The sequence below is a fragment of the Haemorhous mexicanus genome, chromosome 1 (assembly GCF_027477595.1).
Source record: "Haemorhous mexicanus isolate bHaeMex1 chromosome 1, bHaeMex1.pri, whole genome shotgun sequence".
Classification (NCBI taxonomy): domain Eukaryota; kingdom Metazoa; phylum Chordata; class Aves; order Passeriformes; family Fringillidae; genus Haemorhous; species Haemorhous mexicanus.
In genome coordinates, this window is record NC_082341.1 from 37,136,753 (window position 1) to 37,159,346 (window position 22,594).

General features: G+C 39.0%; 1 protein-coding gene across 1 annotated transcript; it reads right to left on the reverse strand.

The window, feature by feature from the left end:
- Positions 1-866: 866 nt before the first annotated feature.
- On the reverse strand, positions 867-5,792 carry SGO1 (shugoshin 1). Its single transcript, XM_059846133.1, has 9 exons — positions 5,462-5,792; positions 5,029-5,171; positions 4,750-4,946; positions 4,237-4,341; positions 3,706-3,770; positions 3,409-3,548; positions 2,013-2,858; positions 1,648-1,822; positions 867-1,414 (listed from the first exon to the last, which is right to left on the reverse strand). Exons 2-9 carry the CDS (start codon positions 5,162-5,164, stop codon positions 1,273-1,275), a joined length of 1,806 nt encoding a protein of 601 aa, XP_059702116.1. The 5' UTR covers positions 5,165-5,171; positions 5,462-5,792; the 3' UTR covers positions 867-1,272.
- Between the last annotated feature and the right edge of the window lie 16,802 nt (positions 5,793-22,594).

Below are 22,594 nucleotides of genomic sequence, written 5' to 3' on the forward strand. Positions count from 1 at the left end.
GATACAGGGATAGGACCCACAACCTTGGCATTTTTAGGACCAGGCTCTAACCAATATAGTTCAACCACTCACTCTATCTCTAGTCCTAGAACTCCAGACTGAAATGGTGAGGCCCCATGGCTAGACTTTTAGGGTACAAAGGTAAAACTAAGTTTCCATTCAAACATCCAAAGGCTGTGTTGTGAACAACTATTTTCAAACCCTCAGCTAGTATTGTTATTAATAGAGAATCATGGAAGAAGTTACAAACAAAATAGTAAGTAATAGTTTTATTACTGAAAGGGAGAGATCTTGCACCTATTGAAGTGGGACAGGCAGTCTTACAAAACAAAGGAAGAGCATGTAGTTTTTGTGTTTTCCCATTAGGTGTTTAGAATGTAGCTTTCATTTGGATATTCACAAACCTGTTAATACTCCAGTGTGTCTCAAGCAAAGTGAAAGCATTTTGAGTGGTGGACAGTTGATAACTCTGTTTTCTCATATGCAGCCTAGCGTGGCACCTCTTCCTCTGGGAAAGGCACTGGGCAAAGCAGGAACAAAATTATTATAAACTGTTATAAACATCCCACAACAGCTGGGATCCAAGTGGAGCTTTCTTCACCAACCTTTACAAGAAATTTGCTTTGTTTCTGTCTGGTTGATGCTAACTTGCACTCACTCAATGCAGGACCAACTAAGCCTAAACTGCTGCTTTTGAGAGCTGCAGCTACAGAATCAAATTGCAGCTGCTGAGTTGCTTCTAAACAGTGCTTATATCACCACAGAAGATGGGGACAGAGTACACAGGCCTGTAATGGCCACTGCTGACATTAGTGCCCTTGGAGCAATTATGGAAACTGCCAAAAGAACACCAATTCACTCAGAACTGTTTCCAAGTACTAAGATGTTTATTATAAGATTTGATATGAAACTAAAGCCGTCACGTAAACAAAATCTGTACAAACACAGTTACTAAAAATATTTGTTGCTCAAAACATTTTAAGTGCCTAAAGTTCATCCATACAATGACATTCACCATCTTATCCATCAGAGATTTCTCATATACCCCCAGATCTGTTAAAAAGGAGCTTGAATAGAATCACTTTAGTTATAAAAGTAATCAATCCATATCATTAAAAATAAGTCACTAGAATAAATCCAGCCCCCCTTAATCTGATCTCCTTAATACTAGACACAAAACTATTTACATATTTATAGAACACATTGTGCAACAAAATATTTCATCCAGGAAATCACTTTCTTCATGGCAGAAGCATGGTTTTGCTGAGAATCTCAAAGACAACTAACCGATTTCTCATTCGATATTTTCATAGAATCTTTCTTATGGGAACGTCGCTTAGCATCTCTTTTCAGCTTGAAAATTGGAGAACATAGGAACTTAGTATCTGTAAATGGATCTCCTCTCCTGAGTTTCCTGTTAGAAAAAAAAAAAAAAAGGGCAAAAACTGAGTTCTGTTCCCTACATCACTTAAAACAATAACTTTTAGCTTGTAAGTTTCATTTCACACAAACTGGCTGCATTATTAACTCTAGAATTTGAGTTCTTTGAGCTCTTTTTTTAAGGTCTTGTTTTGAAAATCTAAATAAGCCTTTCAAATCCTCTATTGGATGGATATTTATGTCAAACTGAAAAGTCAAGACACCTACCCTACAATACTCGGTTCTTTGTAGTTCACAGTAGCAGCACAGCTTCGCCGCTTGCGTTTTGGAGACTGAGGTCCTTCACCTTCAGGGACAATTTCTGCATCCCCAGTGCTGGGGAGCACTGCAACTGTATTGGTAACATCACAGAGATGCCCACGAGATGGCTCAGGAGACTGCTCTGTGAACAAATTAGGCACAGTTCAGTTCATTCAGATAAGCAAGCTATAAAGAAAATCTAACCATTCTTAAAATATTACTCTTTTAGTTGCTATTAAAAAAAAAGCCCCTAAAATAAAAAAGCCTAAATCTCAAAACAATATTATCTTTCAAGAAAACAAAATCAATTACAGAACACTTTCTGTACTTACTAATAGACTTATCACTTGATTTGTTTTCAGTCTCTTCTTCATGACAGAGCTTCCGCTCGTGCTGTGCCAAACATCTTTTAGACCTTGGCCTTGGATGGATTGGTGACATAGGGTTCTCATCCACTGAGCTTTGCCTTTTCTTTGATTTACTCTTGTAAGGCTCATAGAGGCTGTCATCTGAGTCACCTGCAGTACTGCTTGACTCAATGGTATTGGTTTCAGCTGAGTCTTCTTCATCCTCCACTTCAGTATTGCTGTCGTCCACCTTGTTTTGTCGAAAAGGTGTAAGATGGACACTCTCTTCCAAATGAAAGTCATAAGCATCACTGATGCCACCCAAGAAATTCTGCTTTTCTTTAGAAGCTTCTTTACCCAGTTTTCCTGGTCTTTGTTGGGAACTAAGTGGCCATTCCAGTTTTCCTTTCTGATGCTTTGCTTTCCTTCGTTGAGGATTTTCTCTGCTTTTACACTCTGGCTGTTTAAGATCAGAATTACGTTTCAATTGGAACTGTGCAGTTTCAGAAGTTTTCTGCCTCAATGCCAGCTCTGAATCAACCTTGCTTTCATTCAAGTGAGGAACAGCTGCATTTATATTTTCTGTAGCACACTTCTCTATACTTTCCTCAAGCCTAATTTCATCCTGTTCAGAAAGTTCTTTTACTGAATCGGGTGCTTCTAAATGGTCCAAGACACCAGTACAAATTAAATCAGAGTTCCTCATCGTCAAAAAGTGACGTCTGGTGGATACACTTTTTGGTAACACGCTACCAAATCCAAACTTTACACTTGAAGAAACATTTTCCAGCTCTGGCTCTGTGTTGTTCAGATGAAAATCAGGTGGCTGTCCTTGTAGTTGAAGGGAAAATGTCATATTAAAGGCAAACAGAAAAAACATGTTAAGATGTGCAAAAATTCAGACTATTCTTTGGCTTTTCTCTCCAGATTTTCATAAACCAGAATTTGGCAATTGAGAGCCCTGTTTAATATAGCTTCCACGCAGAAAGAATATAACACTAGTATTTTCCTCTAAACTGTTCCTTTTGGAAAGGTTATTTACAGATCATTTCTCTTCCTGAGTATTTTGCCTTGTTAACAAGTTTTTATTGATTTCACAAATGCTAATGACTGTATAAATGCAATTTTACTAGGTTGAACTGTTTGATAGATAATGAAACTGAATTGCAGCTATAGAGAAGATAAAGCAGTTTCAAATTCCTCCCCATTTTCCTGGGGATCTTCATTCAAACATTTTACCAGTGGACAGCATTAGTATTTATGACAAGAAGCAGAAAGTTACTTATCAGATCCTTCAAAAGCAGCAATTTTTTAAACTTGTACTCACACATTATTCCTAGTTCAAAAATAGAGCAATGTCTGATACTTTGATTTTAGTTACCTTCGCTTGGAATTATTTTGGTAAAGGAAATGTCACTGTCAGATTCCACACAGATCTTTGACAAAGAATTTCTGTCACCACCAGCTTCCATCCTACTTGGAAGTACAGGTTCATCTTCAAGAACACAATTTAGAGGTCCTCTAGAGAAAATACCAAAGGTAGTATTTACTGAACAGCAATAGATTTTAACACAAGCAACAGTTTTCATTACACTGGGTTGCTTCCCTTTTTCCAGAAAATTAAACTTCCTGTAACAAATCTTCCAAACATAGACAGGCATTAATCAATGACACTTACATCGAATGTGTTGGTCCTGTGACACTGCAACTGTTTCCAGGACCTGAAGAAAGCACTCTTTGATTCTGTCAACAAAATAAATCTTACTGTGATTTAACGGCTGAAACAAGCTCGCACCATCTACAAATATTAAACAGCCAAGTTACCCCAAGAAGCACCAAAGAGGCCCTTGACTCTATTTCTGTCTAGCTAACACCAAGTGCTGTAGGTGTTAGCCAGCCACCTTCTCAGCCTCTGCACATCAGCACATTCATCCCTAGCTCAATCCTACAACAAGCAGACAGGGGAAGGAACTGTGCATAAAACCCCAGAAAATCAGGGTGCTCCAATCACTGCCTAATAGAACCTCAGTCCCACTTATAACTTACTGACACACCCCCCACAGTGCGCTCCCCAGGATACTGGGAGCTGTGGGACTAGTCCTTCCCCTGAACTAGGGCTCAGATCTAAAAATCTACGTGCATCCATGGTGGAAGAAGTGAAGGCAATCAGTAACAGAAGTCCCGCTCCTCAAGAGGAAAAGGCACTTACTATGTCTATGGAACACAAGTTCTTTGCTGGGCCAAGGAGAGTGACTGAGTCCAGTAAATTCTGAGAGACTTTGGAAATGATCTCATTCAAGGCTGACAGTCGGTTCTAATGGACAAAGGAAGAACAGTAACACTGTCATACTCTAGTATCAATGACAAACTTATCAGCATTACGAGATAACTAAAATCTGAAGAAATCTCTGTCAGGTGCCTTCACACGTGATAAGCTCCCTACAAAATTCACAGAAGACAGAGTAAACATAAAATCTTAATTAACAAAAATTAAACTTTCTTATTTTAAGTAAATGAAAAAGAGTAGTGAGGGAAAAAAAAAAATCATTACCATGTGTCAAGGTATCCAAACCAGCACACCAAGATAGGTGAAAAAAACCCCATTGAACATATTGAGTTAATATTTTATGAAACATTTAAGATCATAAAGATATTTATCAATGGATTGGTACAGATTCTGATGTTCAGCTTCACCAGCTCATATAGTTATTATTAAAAATACCTCCACACGTCCTTGTTCTTGCTGGAACCTATGATTTCTTTGCAAGTCAAACATCTGAGCCTTCAAAATGTGATACTCTTTCCTTAGCTGAAGAATGGTAGCTTCAGCTTCCCTCAGTTTGAGCTTGTGTTCTTGCAAGGACAGAGCCAGATCTCTGTTGTTTGCTTGAATGATCTTCATTTTGTTGGAGGTGTTGGCTGCAACACAACAGCGAGTGTTTCAAATGGGATTCAAAGAAAACATATAAATTATAAATCCTAAGATATTTAAGCATCTTACTTGCTCTTTTGGCCTTTATGGTGGAGAATTGGGTAGTTTTACCCAGCTTTAACCATTTCTGAGTTCTTTTCTCTTTCATACGTTGTTTTATATCACTCAGACTGTCTTTGAAGGACTTCCTCGATTGTTCTGCCATCTTCGACCTTTAAAAGCAGAGACTGTGAGGAACTCACGAAACTGGGGTCGCACCACGCGCCCCCGACGCCAAAAGAAAAGGCCCAGGGAGAGACGAGTGAAGCTCGGGGCAGTTTTAAGCGGAGGAACACACACAGCAAAGTCCCACGACCAGGAAAAGACACGCAGCTCTGGCCCTTCTCACCGCAGCTGCAGCAGCGAGGCCGCTGTCCCGACCGCGCGGTGGCTGAACTGCAAAGCGCTCGGTGCCCGCGGCAGGGCCGGGCAGGGCTTCAAACACCTGGGGCCAAGAGCTCACCTGGGTGCTCCCGAGGCGCCGGCAGCCGGCCCCCGGCTCCTCTAAGTGCAGGCACAGCGTCCCAGCACCCGGCAGGGGCCGGCCGTACCTCCTCGGAAGGGCGAGCGCAGAGCCAGGTCCCTCCCCCCGACCGGCTGCGGCCGCTCAAGCCCCCGGAGGAGGCGGAAGGGCCACACGGCTCCGGGCGCAGCAGCGGCCTGGATTTTCCCTCGTCCCGCAGCTCGGTGCTCCCCTCCGCGCACGTCCAGCGCCTCGTCTCCCCGCGGCCCGGCTGTGCCCCGCTCCGCGCTCGGCCCCGCGGGGCGGCACCACCCGCGCGCGCCGCTGCCGCTACCGCCGCCGCCGCGCGCCGTTCAAACGCCGCCGCCGCCGTCTCCCATTGGTGCGCCCCGAGCCTCGCGTCACGCCGTGAGCGCCGCGCGCACCCGCGCCTGGCCCCGCCCACCTCCGGCGCCGCGTCAGTAACAGCGGGGCGGTGGCGAGGAGGACAGCAGAGGGTTAATGGGCAGGGCCGTGAGATTTAAGTCCGTAATTGAACTCCTTAATATAATTCCTTATTTTAACTCCTTAATTTGTGGGTCTTCATTGCCTGTGGCCGCTTATTGCAGCCATAGCAGGATGAGCCTTTCACACTTTGGAGCTGTACTGTGAGAGTTAACCAGGGCCAGGCTGTGAAGTGTAGGACAAGGGCGAGAGGAAAGCCATTGTCTTCACAATTTGGTGGGTGAGGGTGTGGGTGTTAAAGTCTCTGAAATAGGTTTTGGTGTCTCTGACTTCGGGCGGCAGGTTTGTTGCAGAGCCCTGGCAGCTTGGCTTGTGAAACAGACAAGGGGCTGCACAGCCTGAGTTTCTGAACTTTGGGGTAAAATAATGGTTCAAGGGGGAATATGTGGCAGGCGGTTCGGGAAGGCTGTACCCTCCGAGTGCCTCAGCGATGGGCAAAGGAAGAGGGCAACGTGCGTCCGGGAGTTCTGGATAAAGAGGCTGTCCCCCTCCACAAAACCTCAGGAGAGAAAACCGTGCATCTTCGTGTCCCAGTGGGCTCTCTATTACAATAAAGTTACAGGACTCCTCTGTCTCCTTTTTGGACATAAACCTCTCTGGTATTTGTGGATTTTCCTGACAAGTGTGAGGGAACTTGCGGCTTGTGTGCTTATACACATCTTTACCACAGCGTGCTGAACCTTGATTAATCACTGAGAGAAATGGGAGGAAAAAAAGATCAGCAACATGATGTCTTATTAACAGAATAAATGGTATTCTCCATTCTGTTAAATCAGCGTTTCATAGCTGCTACACTTTTTTTTTTGTTTTACAGCTATTCCTGATTTCCTGGTTTTATTCATTACAGTTTGGATGTATTGTGGCACTCTGATTTCAAACTTGAAAAATTCTTGTGGATGATAACACAAACCATGATGTGCTTGCTTTTGTTCTTTCCCACTCCTTGCAAAGTCATGTAATTTTTGTTTCTCCAGTTAAGCCTTGAAGGCCTCATCTATGTAGTTTTACAGTAGTATAAAATGAATATTTAACTTTCCTACTTCATCAGTAGATACTGTTAAAGTTGGTGTTCCATTCCTGTTAGCAAAGTAGTTGTCCTGCAAGCCCAGCCCTGGATGCAGTGTGACAATTCCCTTTGGAGACATGGAATCGTGTAAAAAACCCATATTTTCTTTAGGATTCAGAATGAAAAATTACGAGCAGTTTACACACATTATAGACCTACTTACTTACTAGTAACACACAAAACCACAGCAACCCACAATCTTAGTTTCTCATTACGTGTTTTTTTTCTTTTTTCTCATCAGCCTGATGAACCTAAGTAACATCTGCCCGCCCATCCTTCCAGCCCCAAAAAACTCTCCCAAAACAAAACAAGACCTCATAGGCCTGGGGGAAAAAGAAAATAAATGTTTTTAAAAACCCAACCAAGCAATCAAAAAACCCTGAAACCACCTCAGTTTCCCTTCCCCTCTCTCCCTTCCCTGCCAAACCAGAAGAAAAATAGAGGCCTACTGAACATTAAGAATCACATAGTCTGTAGAAGTGCTGGTTTTCTGCTATTGTATGATTAGCTCCACATCCCCATCCCTCAGGCCTCTCACTGTTCTAAAGGCCATAATTGGGCACACTCCTCCACTCAGAGTTAGCCAACAGTGTCAACTGGAGCCTTTCAAATCTCTCTCTAAACATAGATGAAGCTATCTCATGGAATTCAGCTTCAGGGGGCTTGGAGGGTTGATTTTCAGGTTTTTGTTTTTTCTTTTTCCCCAGGTAGGCACAGCTATTCTAACTGAAAGCAATACCTTTCCCTACAAACTTTGTCTTGCCTAAAGGCAGCAGGTGTTTTGCATTTGGCCAGGTAGCAATTGATGGTTTCCAGCAGTGCTGGTAAGGTCTTTTATCCATTAGTCATTTATTAGCTTGACACAAATACACTGATTGTGATTAAATGAACCCTGTTTTGATTAAAAAATGATGCTTTCCTCATTATTATCTAAGTGCTACTCTTTATTAATTTGTTTGTCCTGAGTATACTTATATCACCTTTTTTTCATTCTTTAGTTTCCATCAATTTTGTTAAGCTCTTTCAGAAACACTTTGGAATCCTTCTGCAGATTATCTTTTATTTCCTGTATTTGAATTTCTATATCCTGATAATCACATTTTCTCTGTTACTGAGGTGTGCTCCTTTGTGCATTAGTCTCATCTCTATAGACAGTTTTGTTTCTATTAGATTATTTGCAGGCTACACCCTCTGTATCATTTTACTTATTTATAGTGGAGGATTCACAGTAGTGAATTTTTCTAGCTCAGCTGAATCTTTGCTGTAAGCAATTTCACGTTTTCCTCTATAAAGATTGATGCTGTCATTGCTGCCAGAGTTGCTGTGGATTATTAGTTTATTTCTAGTGGGTGTACTCATGTGGCAAAACAGCTGCTGCTGTGACTGCAATTGCAGTATGGAAAGATTTGCTCTCATCTTAGATTTATTGTCTTGCATTACAAGGCAAGAGTTGCTTCATATAATGACAGCAAATTACAGGAATCACAGCCGTGATTCTGGGAGCATTCTGGATGCTTCTTATCAGAGTTGTCTGGGTGTGATTACATCATGATGTCCAATACATTCTGTTAGGTCTCAAAGTTAGAAAGTTGTTTTTCCCAAAGCAAACAATCAGATATTAAATATCCTGTGCAGATTTAAGTAATTTACTTCTATTGCTACCAAAACCAATGTCTTCAAATAAATGGAATTTTAACTTTTTGAGTGAATGCTTAAGAGGCATTGATAATCCAGTACTTGATGGAAAATGTTTTTAAAAGTCTTACTGGTTTCAGTAAAAGGATGAAGTGTATGGCTCTAGAAGAACAGATATTTAGACTTGCTGTATCTACTTTTTCACTCGTTTTTGGTGATCACCAGTAGGGCACAGAAGAGCAGCCATGATGTGGTGACTGATGGCAAGCTTTTGCTGATGCAGATAGCTGGGTAACCTCCAGATAACCAGCTTAAATACCCCACCCATCTTTTCAGCTGCTCCACGTCCAAGCCTACCTCAGACAACCATGATGTTGATGCTGTCTGGTGTTAACCATCACAGTTGCTGAGTTAGGATGGTAGATATGACTCATATTTTACTACCTCTACCACAAAGAGGTACAGAGCTGGAAATCACGATGTATGGAATGCAGTGCATACTGTGTGGACAAAAGGAAAAGTGTATACAATATACTGTTATGTGTAGTACCAAATTCATGAATCCTGCAAGTTTCCTGTTAGAGGACATCCTTAGAAGTGGCTCTTACACACCAGCAGTATTTCCTTCCCTTAGCAGAGAGAGAGACTGATTAGTGGCACACAGGGCTGTCTTGCTTTCCATTACCTTTGGGGTTTGGGAAGATCATTTATGTCTTGCTGAGTCAGCTCTGTTCTCATTTGCTGTGACGTGCACACTGATGCTGCCTTGCAGTGCATGGCCATTGAATGGCTCATTTGTGAGCTGCTTCAAACTGTTCAGCTCTGATCAGCTTGGAGTAGGATGTTTGTAGCTATCCTTGTCTTGGAAGTATCATGACAGGAGTCTAAGAATATTTGACGTGTGGGAACTGCAAGATGCTGATGCACACTTCCTGAAAACAGAAAAGCAGCAAAGGTTTTTTGAAGAAGCTGGCACAGACATATTTGAGTAAATAAGGTGTACTAGCTTGAGCAAGTTTATATGAAAATCCTGTAGAAATAATGACCTGAAAAGATTTTGACAACCAAATAATTGATATTTGTCCTTCTGCAAGGTTAAAAAGAACTGTGAGCATTTTTTTGGGTGTCATTATTTTTATGTATGTACCTATGTGCTATTTCTTTCACATTTCAGAGAGATATATCAAATTAGAGCTAAAAGTTGCTAAAGTTCAGACCATTTCTATTTTGGACTATGTTATTAGTATTACATTCTCTATTCTAAGTTATCCATAACCACTTTCTAATTACAATGCTAATTTTTTTCTTTCTCAAAAATAATTTTGTTCTACTTACAAGCAAAGCCACAAATATAAGAGGAAAAGAAGCCTGAGTTAATTGAAGCATGAGGCAACATGGATTTCATTAAGCTAAAATTAATTAGCTATAAATCAGCATTCCTACATTAGTTGTATCAGTGTCTTTTTGATGTAAATATGTATTCTAAATTGTTCTAAATGCATATATATACATAAATCTTTGTGTTCTAACTTACTCTAAAATGTTTTTAATTATTAATCAGTTTAATGTAAGTAAGGATGGGAAAGATTAATAAGTATCTTGATCTGTTTATGAGAAATATTCCAGAGACAAAAACATATGCAGTGATAATTATATGCATCAGATACAGCTGTGTCTTCCACTTTAGACACTCTGAATTATACATGTCTGGGTTGCCACCAAATCTTTCCTTTCAATGCCAGGGAAAATCCAGAATCCCAAAAGAATGTCTTAATCCATAGCAGTATGCAACACTATAAGTGCCAATCTGAAATCTTAAAGCTAAATGGTCTAATGAGCAAAGAGGAATAATGTGTCAAATGTGTAAATTAAATGTTAAACATTTTCTCAGCATTTCTTTTGAGAATGTACCTTAATTTTTCATTGTACCACCTGTCAGTAGACCAGAACCCTGACTTTCTCCAGTACACAGCAGTTCCAGGGCATGCAGTCTGAAGCAACATCCTCCCCCTCAAATTTTCTATCCCCAAGTCTCCTACTAACCTCTGTCTCACATTACTGAAGTGAAGATTAGCACTGCTTCAAGGTTACCAGGCAGTAAACTTTTTTTCTTTTTAAGCTTTGAATGGTTTTTTGGGGGGATTTTTTTTTAGTTTTTTTTTCTTTAGTTTTTTTTTTTTTTAACCATTGAATATTTACTGACAAAAATATTTCTTTTCCTTCTACTGTTTGTACAAATATGTGGCTTTCCACCAGTTATTACCCTGTTTTTTTTCTGATGAATAAATAGCTCAGTAGTAGAATATGCCACCGGTAGAATTGTAGCATAAAGAGACAAAGGCAAAAATGACCTGCATAGTGGATCTTGATGATAACAGAAATGATTATGATGATGATGATGATGATTCTGTCAGGCATAATGGAATGAAACTCGTTCATGGATACAAGAATATATTTTAGTGTGGCTTTTCTTAATGCTAATATACCTGCATAATCTGAGAGGTGAATATTAATCATATGATAATAAGTGCAGAAATCCTGTATCCTGATGGAAGAGGGTGCCACCAGCTTCCTCACTCTTGCATACTTTCTCTATCTAGGTTCTGTGGTGTCAGTGGAGAGGGTCTTGGTTTTCATGGGTAAACCTGGGGTTAAAGCTGACCTTTCTCTTTAAACACAAGTACTCTTATAAATACACATTACATACAAGTATTTATTTAAGGCCTTGTAGTAGTGTGTACAATCCTTACTGGCTCCTAAAGTTACTAGTAAAACATGATGAAAGACAGAGGACTGAAGAAATTAACAGCAGAATTTGGCATGCACATTGGCTAGGACACACTGGTACTGGGTAGGGAAAAAATGTCGTGTCAGCCAGCATTTCCTCTAGATCAGAATATTCAGTTAAGGAGGATTTTTATGAAGTGTGGAAAAGCAATTTTCCTTCCTGCTGTGGTTGTATTGCTGCAGTCAGCTCTCAGAGATTTGGGTCATGGGTGAATGACTTTCAAAGAGCTAATCATTGTTCATAGGTAGGAGACAGAGATATAGATTGACACTTTGTTCTCTCAGAAGAGGTCCTGCACAAACACTTTTTACTGACTTTAGTCCACCACAGAGAACAAGACAGGGTAGACAGGGGAAGATAGGTTATAATAAGTTATAAAACCTAACAGCCAAGGATAGACAAAGAAGCAAACACCATTACCCCACAGTACTCCATTTTGTTCTGCTCTAGGTATGTTGCCTATATTAAAATAAGCAGGATTGCTTTATTATTTAAATGCTTTGTGGGAAATGCTGTGGGTAACACCAGACAGAAAACAAAGGCAAAAAAAGAATGGTCAGTTCCAAAATAAAGCAATACCCTGCAACCATCATTTGATGCTTCTGTTGATAACAGATCTACTCACACTGAGGGTGCAGTTTCTTTTAAAGAAATCAGGGGTTTGAATGGCAAACACTCATGAGGATCAACTGAAATAATAATTGTATGGACAAAATGACATTATAACATTTGACATTAAAATGGCTTCTAAGGTTTGAGGATGTTTGTTTCTGTAGCTTAGCTTGCCACTAACATCCTGATGTTTACTTGAACAGTTGAAGCAGATCTGTCACCAGCAAAAGCTGTAAGTGGCATGACAGTGGTAAAGAGATATGGAAAGACAGCTGAACTGCTGCAGATGTGAACTTCAAACATGACAAGATTTTTGACTGACAGAAAAGTGGAACAGAGGCAGAATTCTCCAAGGTCTCTTATCTTTGCACTTCTCTCTCCTTGTGTTCTGCTGTATCTTGGTACCTTTTATCATTCTATTATCGTGCTTTGCAACTGTACTGTCATGTCCAGTGTTACAGCTTTTCGTTCCCACAATATCATCTGGTTTTCTGTCCTTTCAGAATATTTTCTCTCAGTTTCATTGGAAGAATCAGAATAAAAAGATATGATATTGTTATTTTATATTTGTAGACAGATACAATAGGCATGGTAAGAACTAGAGATTGTATTAAGAAAGAGGAAGCAAAAAACCAGTATGTTGTAAAAGGCTATGTTTTAATGGATGTTCCATGGTTCTTTTAGTTTATTTTGTGTAATTCAAAAATTTAAAATTTTGAGAACATTTGAAAAATTAGATACTGGGACCAAATTTCTTTCAATCTTAACTATTTAGATCAATAGAAATAGAGCACAGCATTTGTCATGATTGTAAATAATAAGTGCTGGAATATCACTGAAAAAAAAGTAATTAAAATACTATGTAACGAATTTTAATGTGATCAGTATGTTCCCAGAAAGTTTTTCACGGTAGTTAAGCCAACAACTTCTAATATAAAAGGCTGGGAGGAGACCTGATAAAAAAAATTTCAAAATGCTTTAGTACTAAGCAGTTTTATAGAAATCTCATGAGATAAATTAGATTGAAGTAATTGTTTACCAAGAAATAAATACAAATCTGAACAGAGCTGCTCAAATGACAGTCTTCTATGCAGATGCTGCAGACAGAATGAAATTGCAGGCATGGAGCCCACTCAACATGCAGTCACATTCCTACACATCTGTCCTACCACCTTTGTGTTGGAAACTAGATGTAGACTGCTGCAGAAGATTCTCTGAGTTCCTGTTAGATAGATTTAGATAAAGCTACTTATTTCTGGCTTTCCTAGTTTAATTCCTACAGGTACTATTGTGTCTGCATCAGACACCCTGGCTGCTGCTCCAGTCAGCAAAGGAAATAAATACACACAGACACACACTCACACACACACACCCACACCCACTCACACACTCACACACTCACACACACAGATACTCGTGGTCATCTTAGGCCAGCTAAGAAGTGATGGCTAACCTTAGGCCTCTCTTTTTTTTTTTTTTTTGTTTTTTTAAAGATGTCTAGAAACAAAGAAGTTCTGGAAATAGGAGGAAAATACTGCTATGCATAAAATAGGAGCTCAATGTGCACACCATATTTTATCTGATTGCCTGTAGACTGAAAAACCACATATTACCCAGCTGCAAACCCATTTTAATTCTGTTATTTTTATATAATTTGTCAGACTGTGCATTATTTGATAGCAGAGAGGCTTAGGTCTTAGTGAATGGTCTTCTGTAGTCAACTGGAGTACTTACTAGTGAGCAAGGAATGAGGGAGTCTGCAGTTGCCATAATTCTTTTGCTAAAAATGTTTTCATGTGTCTGCCTTAGTACTGGCTTATTGTAGCTTATCTGTTGCCTCATGAAAACTCACTTGGGCTTTTTTTTAATCCTGAAATCTTACATCAAAGTACAATTTAAAATCAGAATTACCAGATATTTCAACTAAGTATTTATTTTCTTCAGTGCAGCCTTCAGCACAGATTTTACTAAGATCTTCACTTTCTTCTTTTAATTTGTATTGTGTTCTACCAGCTTATTGCTCTACTTCCTTATTAAGCTGCTGGACAGTCAGTTTACAGTTTGGGATAACTGTGATTTTTAACTCTGGAGTGAATGTCTTCTTATGGGCCAGTGGAATTTGGTGTTTCTAGCTTTTGTTAGAGACAATAACACTAATTGTTCAGGATTCCAAGGATTGTATTTCCCTCTGTTTGGTACTGAAGTTGATAAGTCATAAAAAGTCATCAATTTCAAAGGAATAAAGTCCCAGAATGCTAAGGATAGGATCTTGGTGAAAACCCAGAAAAAAAACCCCAAGATTTTTATTTGCCCCTGAAGTTCAGCATGAAGAATATGTGCAATTCCCGCTGCCCAACCCCTCCACATTAGGTGCAGCGTCAGACTAACAAGAAATCAAAGCAAAAATCTGGCTTTTAGAAGCATCTCAACGTGTTCTTCAAGAGGAGTCAGTTCAGATCCAGAGGTGATTTTCCTTGCTATTTTATTCACACCCCCCTGCCCCTTCTCAGAATAACACCATGATCTAGGACACTAGCAGCTTCTATTGGTCTGCAAGGTTGTCTGTTCCCTCCTGTGACAAGATGCAGAGTGGAGCACAGCTTTGATGTGAAATGCCTCAGGCTTTCATCTTACAATGAGCACCCCCAAAAGATCCAAACAATTCTAGGCTAAAAAAAGCTAAACTTTATTTAAATAAATATTTGCATTTCTACTTTTTTTAATATAAAGAACTCTTAAGGCAACTTGAGGTGACACACGCAGAAAAAAGATTTATGCATTGTTCTCTTCTTGTCCACTATCACTGCAGACAGACCTTCGGTTTGAGCTGGTGGGTGCCCAAAGTTTCTGTGTAGCCCTGTTTGCAATTTCTTTCCAGTTTTTCTAGAGCCAGGCTGTTATTTCTTGTAAATGTACTGTCTATTCCTTCATGTGGTGCCCTCTGGTTTTCCTTCCCTTGGGCATGCTGATTTATCTCCTGTTACGTGGAGCAGGCTTCCTCCTCAACCAGTCTTTTCAAAGGAACAGAACACATAACTGAGAATACAAAAATTAAATAAACACTGCATTGTTGTATAGCTATGGACAATGGCAGAGAGAATGATAATCCAAATATATTAATATATATTAAATTAATTTCTATTTGTTTGTATGCCCCATGTGTGTGTACATCCATGGGTGTTGGTTTATGATTCCTACCAGTAGCTGTCAACCCCTTGCATTGGTTTTTCTGTTAAGAATTAATCAAAGTAAAACTCTGAGTTTGCTCAGCCTTTCCATAGTCTTCCTCACCAAAAATAACAATGTAACAATGATGTAACAATGATGATAAAAGAAATCCTGCTGTTTATGGTAAAATTGATTAACAGTGATATTTAAACCCTATCAACTGCATCATGGTAGTTTCAAATTTCAGCAGAGCTACTTTTTCATGCCCCTGTGAGCTTGCAAAATCTAAGTGCAGGGTCTTTGGGTGGGTTCACAAAGTCAATACAGGCAGCATCCAAAGCAATTCCAGTTTCACTGTCAGGCTTCATAGTCCCTCCCTGGCCACCTGAAGTGCTTTAAAAACTTCCCTTTCAGAATGTCGTTCAAAATTAGTTTTGCAGAAAACATTTTATAATAATCTTCTTTACACCTGTGGTTTTCATCCACTGTGTTTTTAGCTGTCTAGAGCATGTTCTCTTAGACCTTACATTAAGGACTGTGTGTAGCAAGTTCATTCATACACATTCTTGATATTCCAGCAGGCTTTCTCTCATTATCTATCTGCACCTGGAAGGTGTGGAATGAATTTCAGACAACTGATTTACTCTCCTGCCTCCCACCTACCCTTCTACAATTATTCTCACAGGTGTTGTTGGTGGAGTTACTAATAGTAATCCAATGGGTACTTTTGTAAGACAAAATTTCATCCAGTGGGACAAGTTCATTGCATTGCTTCAGTGTTTTCACTCACGATCTACACTTCAAGATAATCTATTTAAAATGTATGATATAGTGAAGTTCAAAGCTATCCAGCAAAATCTCATGTTACCAAATTAGGTTAATATTTAGTACCCTTTTGTGTTTTCTTAGGTCCGTATGTCGACTAGCAATCACAGCAATCGTCACTTGGTGGAGCCAGATTACTCTGAAAGTGAATGTGCTTTACGAATAGTTTGCAGAAAAGCTATCAAAGACAGAATTTATAAATAGTACTTTGGAGGAAGATAATAAAAAATTTGTGGGATTTCAATACATCCTTTTAGGAATTAGAAGCTTTTCAGCTTTTCTTTTAATTACTCCAGCACAGAAGAAGTGCTGGCCAAAGCAAAGGCTATCTCCTTTTGCTGAAATAAAATGGAAATAGAGGATATTGAAATGAAATGGAAATACAGTATATTTGATAACGTACATGCAAACCTGCAAGTATGAAGCCATAGCTGTCAATCTTGGTACCATTTTTTTTAAATTCAGCGTGTTAATGTTTATAAATGTTTTTACATTATTTTCCCATCAATATTTTAAATTTATTCCCTACTTGTGTCTCTCTTCTAAATGTTCTTCATAAAATCTGGAAAGACACCTCATTTATTTCTTGTGTAGAGAACAGATTATACTTGGAGGAAAAAAGGAGGGGATACCACAGTTATCTCTATACTCTGCTAAATATGAAGAACTCTCAGCAACTTTTCCTCACAACTTGTTTCTTTTCTATCCATATGAATGGGACACTATTTAAAGAAGTGTCAACAGCAGAAGCACCTACTCATTTTTATTCTGCACTGTACTGTGCACACTGTAACAAAGAACCTGGGGAATTTATGGCTCTCTCTGCCATTGTGATACTCAGCAATCAGAGAGTGATACTCAGACATCAGAGGATTGTGTATTTTCTTGTAGTTTTGTGTGGTTTTTTTCTATTATTATAGTTTTTAAGTGTTTTTAGCGTGCATTGAATTCCTTTGAGATGGATAGGTATTTTTGAGGAGTTGTTCTGACTACCATGTGAATAAAATCTTACACTTTCAATAGATTCTTTAGACTTGTCAGATCTCATTTACTGGGAATAGACTGTCATTTGAGCTCAAGCTTCACATTTTATTGTGCATTATATTGAGCACATGTCTCTTTCCTGTTTGGTGACCCCCTGTGCCAAAAAAGAGCCAGTTCTTCCAATCAGCCATCTGTTGACAGATATATCTGGCAACCAGGGTTATAAAACAGGAGAGAAGCTACAACACTGGGGAGAGGAGCTTAAGATTGGCCAGCTAGAGGGGTTTATGCTCTGAAAATCCAAGTTAAAAGACAAAATTCTCAGTGACATAATGGCATCACAGTCCCACACATTGCATGCCTTCGCTCCGAGCTCCCGTGTGTGTTTTTAGAAGTACATCTGCTTCCGTGACCTGTCAAGTCAGATGACAGTTGAGATTTTCAAGCCTTTGAGATACTGGCAAACCTGGCACAGAGTGTTCTTATGACTTCTCCTATCCTAGTATAAAAAAGCAAGAAATTTCTTGAAAATCTGATGTTGCAGCTTCCTAGAGTGTACATGCGAAATCATGCTAGGGACATTATTCAGAACCACTTTGATTTTTTAAATAGTTAGATTTCCTCAATTATTTTTGCATAGAACATGTTCTTTCTCAGTGAATAAAAATATGCATCATGAAAACAAACCATATTTCTAGAACATCTTAATTTATAACTGTGGGCAGCAATAAGATATATGTTAAAAAGAATTAAAAATGACTGCATTTCTCCCCTGCAAGAGAGGAGAAAAAAAAAAAAGGTAAATCAAACCTTCATGCAAAGAACAGATCACATTTTATGGAAAGACAGCAATGACATTACTGGTGAAAAAGAGGAAAGGTCAAACAGAAGAAAAACTTGAAATACAGAAGTTACTTTCCCACCTGCAGATGGGCAGGATGTGCTCTGTTAATGCTGGAAGATGGAATGGGGCAGGATAGGTGTGGGTGTTGGTTTTGCACATCCAGAATATCTGGAAAGAGCCCTTGTGGTGGCTTCTTTTTGGATCACTGTCCAGAACTTCTATCCAGACAAAATGATGGCAAGTGTTAAATTTTGCAGTGCTTTTCCAGATGATGAAGTCTGTGGAGGTTTGGGGAAGTTTTTTTTTGGGGGGGGTTTGTTTCTAACTGGATAGCTCTATTTCTCTTTTATACTTTTGGTTATACCCTGGAAATTTGCATTTGGTTTCTCTGCCTTTTCTTAGGATGAGAAGTACTTATTACAAGTTACACAGAATTTTTGACATCCTTGAGCAAGGAAGAAAATTTTTGTATTTTTCTTTTTCTTCTTTTCTGCTTTTCTTCTGTGATACCATTTGAACAGCTGTATCTAGCTCTGCCAACAAGGGAGAGAGGTTCTCAGCTGAAGGGTTTTAAAGTTCATTAATTTAATTTATTCTGCCTCTCCAAAGGAGATTTGCATTGTCATTGGAATAGTAGCTCTTCTCTGGTTTTTTTCCCTCTTCCTTCCTCCCCAGTTGAATTGGAGATTTACAAATAAAATCCCTGATTTCATGCATTTTCTAACTGGCATGTCTAGTTTCATTCCTTTTATATAAACTACTTGATTTTATGTGCTCTTATTTTCATTCAGTTTATTGCTCTTTTCTTTTTTTCTATTCTCCCTGTGGTTTCGTATCATCAGGAAATATCACTTCTTCCTGAACACATCTTCATCCAGGTTAAAAGGGAGAGACAGTCAATCAGTCAGTAAATCCCTACTCCCTGAAAACACAGTCAGCACCAGCTGTAGCTCAATTAAACTCAACACTTGAATAGTTCACAAGAGAACCCACACTTGTATACACACATTAATCAAATAAATCCATTTTAACCTGTAGTCATATTCCAAACTTCCAGTTAATAGCTTGGACAGTAAAGTGTGGGTTGGAGATACGTGATGCAAGTAGCAGATAATTAAACCTCAGCATAATGTTTAAACTTACAATGTCCTGACATACACAGTAAACAAGGCATGCTAAAAAAACCTAAAATATATGGAGTTTACATGCCTAAATGTTGATGAACACTTCCCCTGAGTAATGCAAGCAACTCAGCTGTTCAGAACAGCTTGACATCTTTCTAGTTTGAAAATAGAGAAAAATATTTTAGGTTTTACTTTTTTTTTTTTCCTAGGATTGTGGTCGCAACAGTTTGTAGAAAGACTGTATCTATACATGTTCTCAAGTCAACTTAAAAACATTGTAAATAAAGTTATGTTTATGTTATTGGGACATGATGACTGTCTGCATTTCTTAATTCTGCAGATATTAAGAATAATGCCCAAGGATCAATGATTTCATAATCCATATTTAGAACAACTTGGATGTAACAATATGGGCTTAAATCCTGCTGGCTTGATTTTAATGACCCACACTGCCTTGACCATGGGACTGTACAGCCAGCAGACCCCTACTAAAGGGCACTAAAAAGCCAAAAAGCACCCCAGTCTGTGGAGAATACAGGCCATGTCAGACTCTATTCTAGCCTTCTAGTCTCATTAAGTAAATGTCTTCTGAACAGATTTCAGACAAGGTCAGGCTGACCATGCTGATTGCTGTTTAGAATGTGTTCCAAAAGGAACATTACTGCCACTGGTTGGGAATATTTTACTGAAATTACTTTTGTCATTAAGTGACTGGTTGTCAAACTGAAATACATTTAGTTTCATTTGGGACAGCTATCTCAACCCCATACTGGAAAGAGATAAAGATGGACAAGCAGTTGTCCCAAACCACAGCAATCAAGTTCCCAAACTCTACTGAGATCAGATCCTGGCTGCAGTAAAATGTTTGAGTGTTTATAGATAATATATATATGCAACAGTTCCACCCCAAGAAAACCTGGTGCTCATGCAATGTTAGAAAAAGGCTTAAACTCACACCCCTTGTTTAGACCAGGCTGTACACCATGGTGTACCTAATCTGGAAGTGTCAGGGAAAGCATGCTTTCTCTTGCTGAAAACCTTCAAGAAGCTTTAGTTGCATACTCATGTGGAGTGAAAAATGCTTGAAATGTGGAATTACATGAGAAAATACTTTTTTTTTTTCACAGCTGTATTTAAAAACCCCTTTTCTCTAATGTGATGGGGAACATTTTTTGGTGATAGACTAGTAGACATAGCTGTGAAAATGTTTTGCTTGTCACAGGCCATCAGCAGTGATCCTCCCTTGGGCTGACAGCAGTGATACAGGCAGATCACTTCCCACACCCTCTGCAGTAATTGAGTTGGATTGCTTGAAATGAAATCATGTCTTCTTTGGCTGGCTGTTTCACCTTGCACCCAAACATTCCCAGTTCCCAGCAGAAAAAGCCCTAACCTGGAAACCTGGGAAGTTATTAGAGACAGCCTGTGAAAACTGTACCACTGTTCCTTCTTTTGCCTCATGGCCTGTGTCCTGACACTGAGAGCACTGAAGTTAGTCCAGGGCTTACTTAAATCAGTGGGATCCTTTGGATTGGCTTTGTTGTCTATGGATCAAGTCCCAGCAGAACTCTGAAAATAAAACTCTAGCACTTTACAAAATATTATTAATTTAGTGGTGAAAAGTTTTCTGTATAATTGATAAATAATAGGAAATTTTCCAAACCTATATTAAAATCTTTACCTCACTGACACTTCCTGGCTCCAAAATAGTTTTTATAGAGGATTGTAGTAGTGCTCTAGGTTCTGAAATCCCTGGTGTATTCTTTCAGACATTCCTAGGAATCTGCTTGCATGTGAAAGGCACAGACAGTTCTGAACTCTGATTAAGGCATGATTTATGGTATGAAAAACTTGAACATCTTTTGGTAAAAGGAAAAAAGAAACCCTGGCTTCAAAAGCTGCTCCGGTTCTGAAACTTTAATAGATATTTTACCCATTTTAATTCAGTATAATTTTAAATAGAAGCACTGAAAACAATGCCATAGGCTACATGGTGGCACAGCTTCAAGGTGGCAAGTGAAGTAACTTGTGGATATTTAGAAGTGCTCAACAAAGCAGAAATTACAAGAAGGATCGGAAGACAGCAAAAACTCATATGCCTACAAATAACTGAATGTTTCCCTAGGGCAAAAACATTAATGACTTTAATTAGATTATAATTGCTCGTGGAAGCATAGTCTTGCACAAGATAAAAATACCTGACATTGCATTTGCAGCTAGGCAACTGCATGAGAAGTACAAGGAGGTTTAATGTTAAACAGGAGTTATTTACTAAATATAAGGTGGTGCACAGTATATGCTCTATTCTCAGGATATACTCATGTTTTTCAGATGCTTCATATATTTGGCACTGGCTTGTAGCTGTTGGAGTTAGAGATTGTAATAACTGAAAGGATAACAGATGGCAACAGTGTTTGTTTAACTGAGGGTCTTTTTATTTTCGTCAGCACACTTGCAAAAGGATGCCTCAGTGACAATGCTTGGAATACCCTATCCTTGTGTTGAGTGAAGATCTAGATATTCCCCCAGTATTTATATCTCCTCAAATTAAAATCCTGATTTAGGTCCATGAACTGCATTTCAGCTAAAATAGTCCTGTCACATTTCAGGAGGTTTGTTACACCAGGTTATCAGGCATGTCTGCAACGTGGCCACACGATGACTAAGTCCTTTTGCCCATTCTGGAAGTCTGCTGGCTGCCAGCCTGTAAAAGTCACAATAGGGAAGTACAGTTGATTTTAAAAAGTGAATTTATTCTCAGTATGGGAACTGAGGAGCTTTAACCCTCAGCTGTAGTGGTGCTGAAACATTACCTCTCATGGAATCTTTGTTCTCTTGGCTATATGGCAGTGTAACCACACCAAGAAGATTGCAGATAATCTCCTGCCCTCTTAACTTAGAATCAAGTGATTAAGTTTTCTGTCAAAATAAGTTTTAAACCACTGAGGTAAAAGAAAAATGAGTTCTACTCTCTTACTCACTGTTTAAACACACTAGCCACTAAGCAATTATGGATAGAAGAAAAGGGCCACGACGAAAACACACTGAAAAGATGCAGCTGCTGCAGATTGGTTCAAAACCCTGTGCAAATCAGAGAATCCCTGCTGTCTTAGCATGGGGCAGATATGCATCAGGTGTCCTACTGCTAGTTTCTCATATGGATGGATCATCTGTCCAGTAATGTCTGCTCTGTTAGGGGTAGAAGGATCCACCATTACTGGCATCTGTTCACACTATTAGCAAGATGAAAGATTTTTTTTTTTTTGTTATTGGTTTTCACAGGAAGTGGTTACATGAGGACTTCACAATTATGAAATGTTGTGGGAGAATCAAAATGGTTAAAATATATTAATCTTTCGATTATGTGTTTATATCAGTGTTAAAAACTTTCAGGAAAAGTTTAAAAATGTAATACAAATATATAATACATAAAAAACCAAACACTGGATCTGACTTTAATCTGAAACATAGCCTGAGGCAGCAGGCATTTTCTCACTGAGAGCATTTGATCATTGACTAGCATCAAGGTATTAGCTCTGCCACAGACTCAATTCACAACTGAGATCAGCTATTACATGGAATG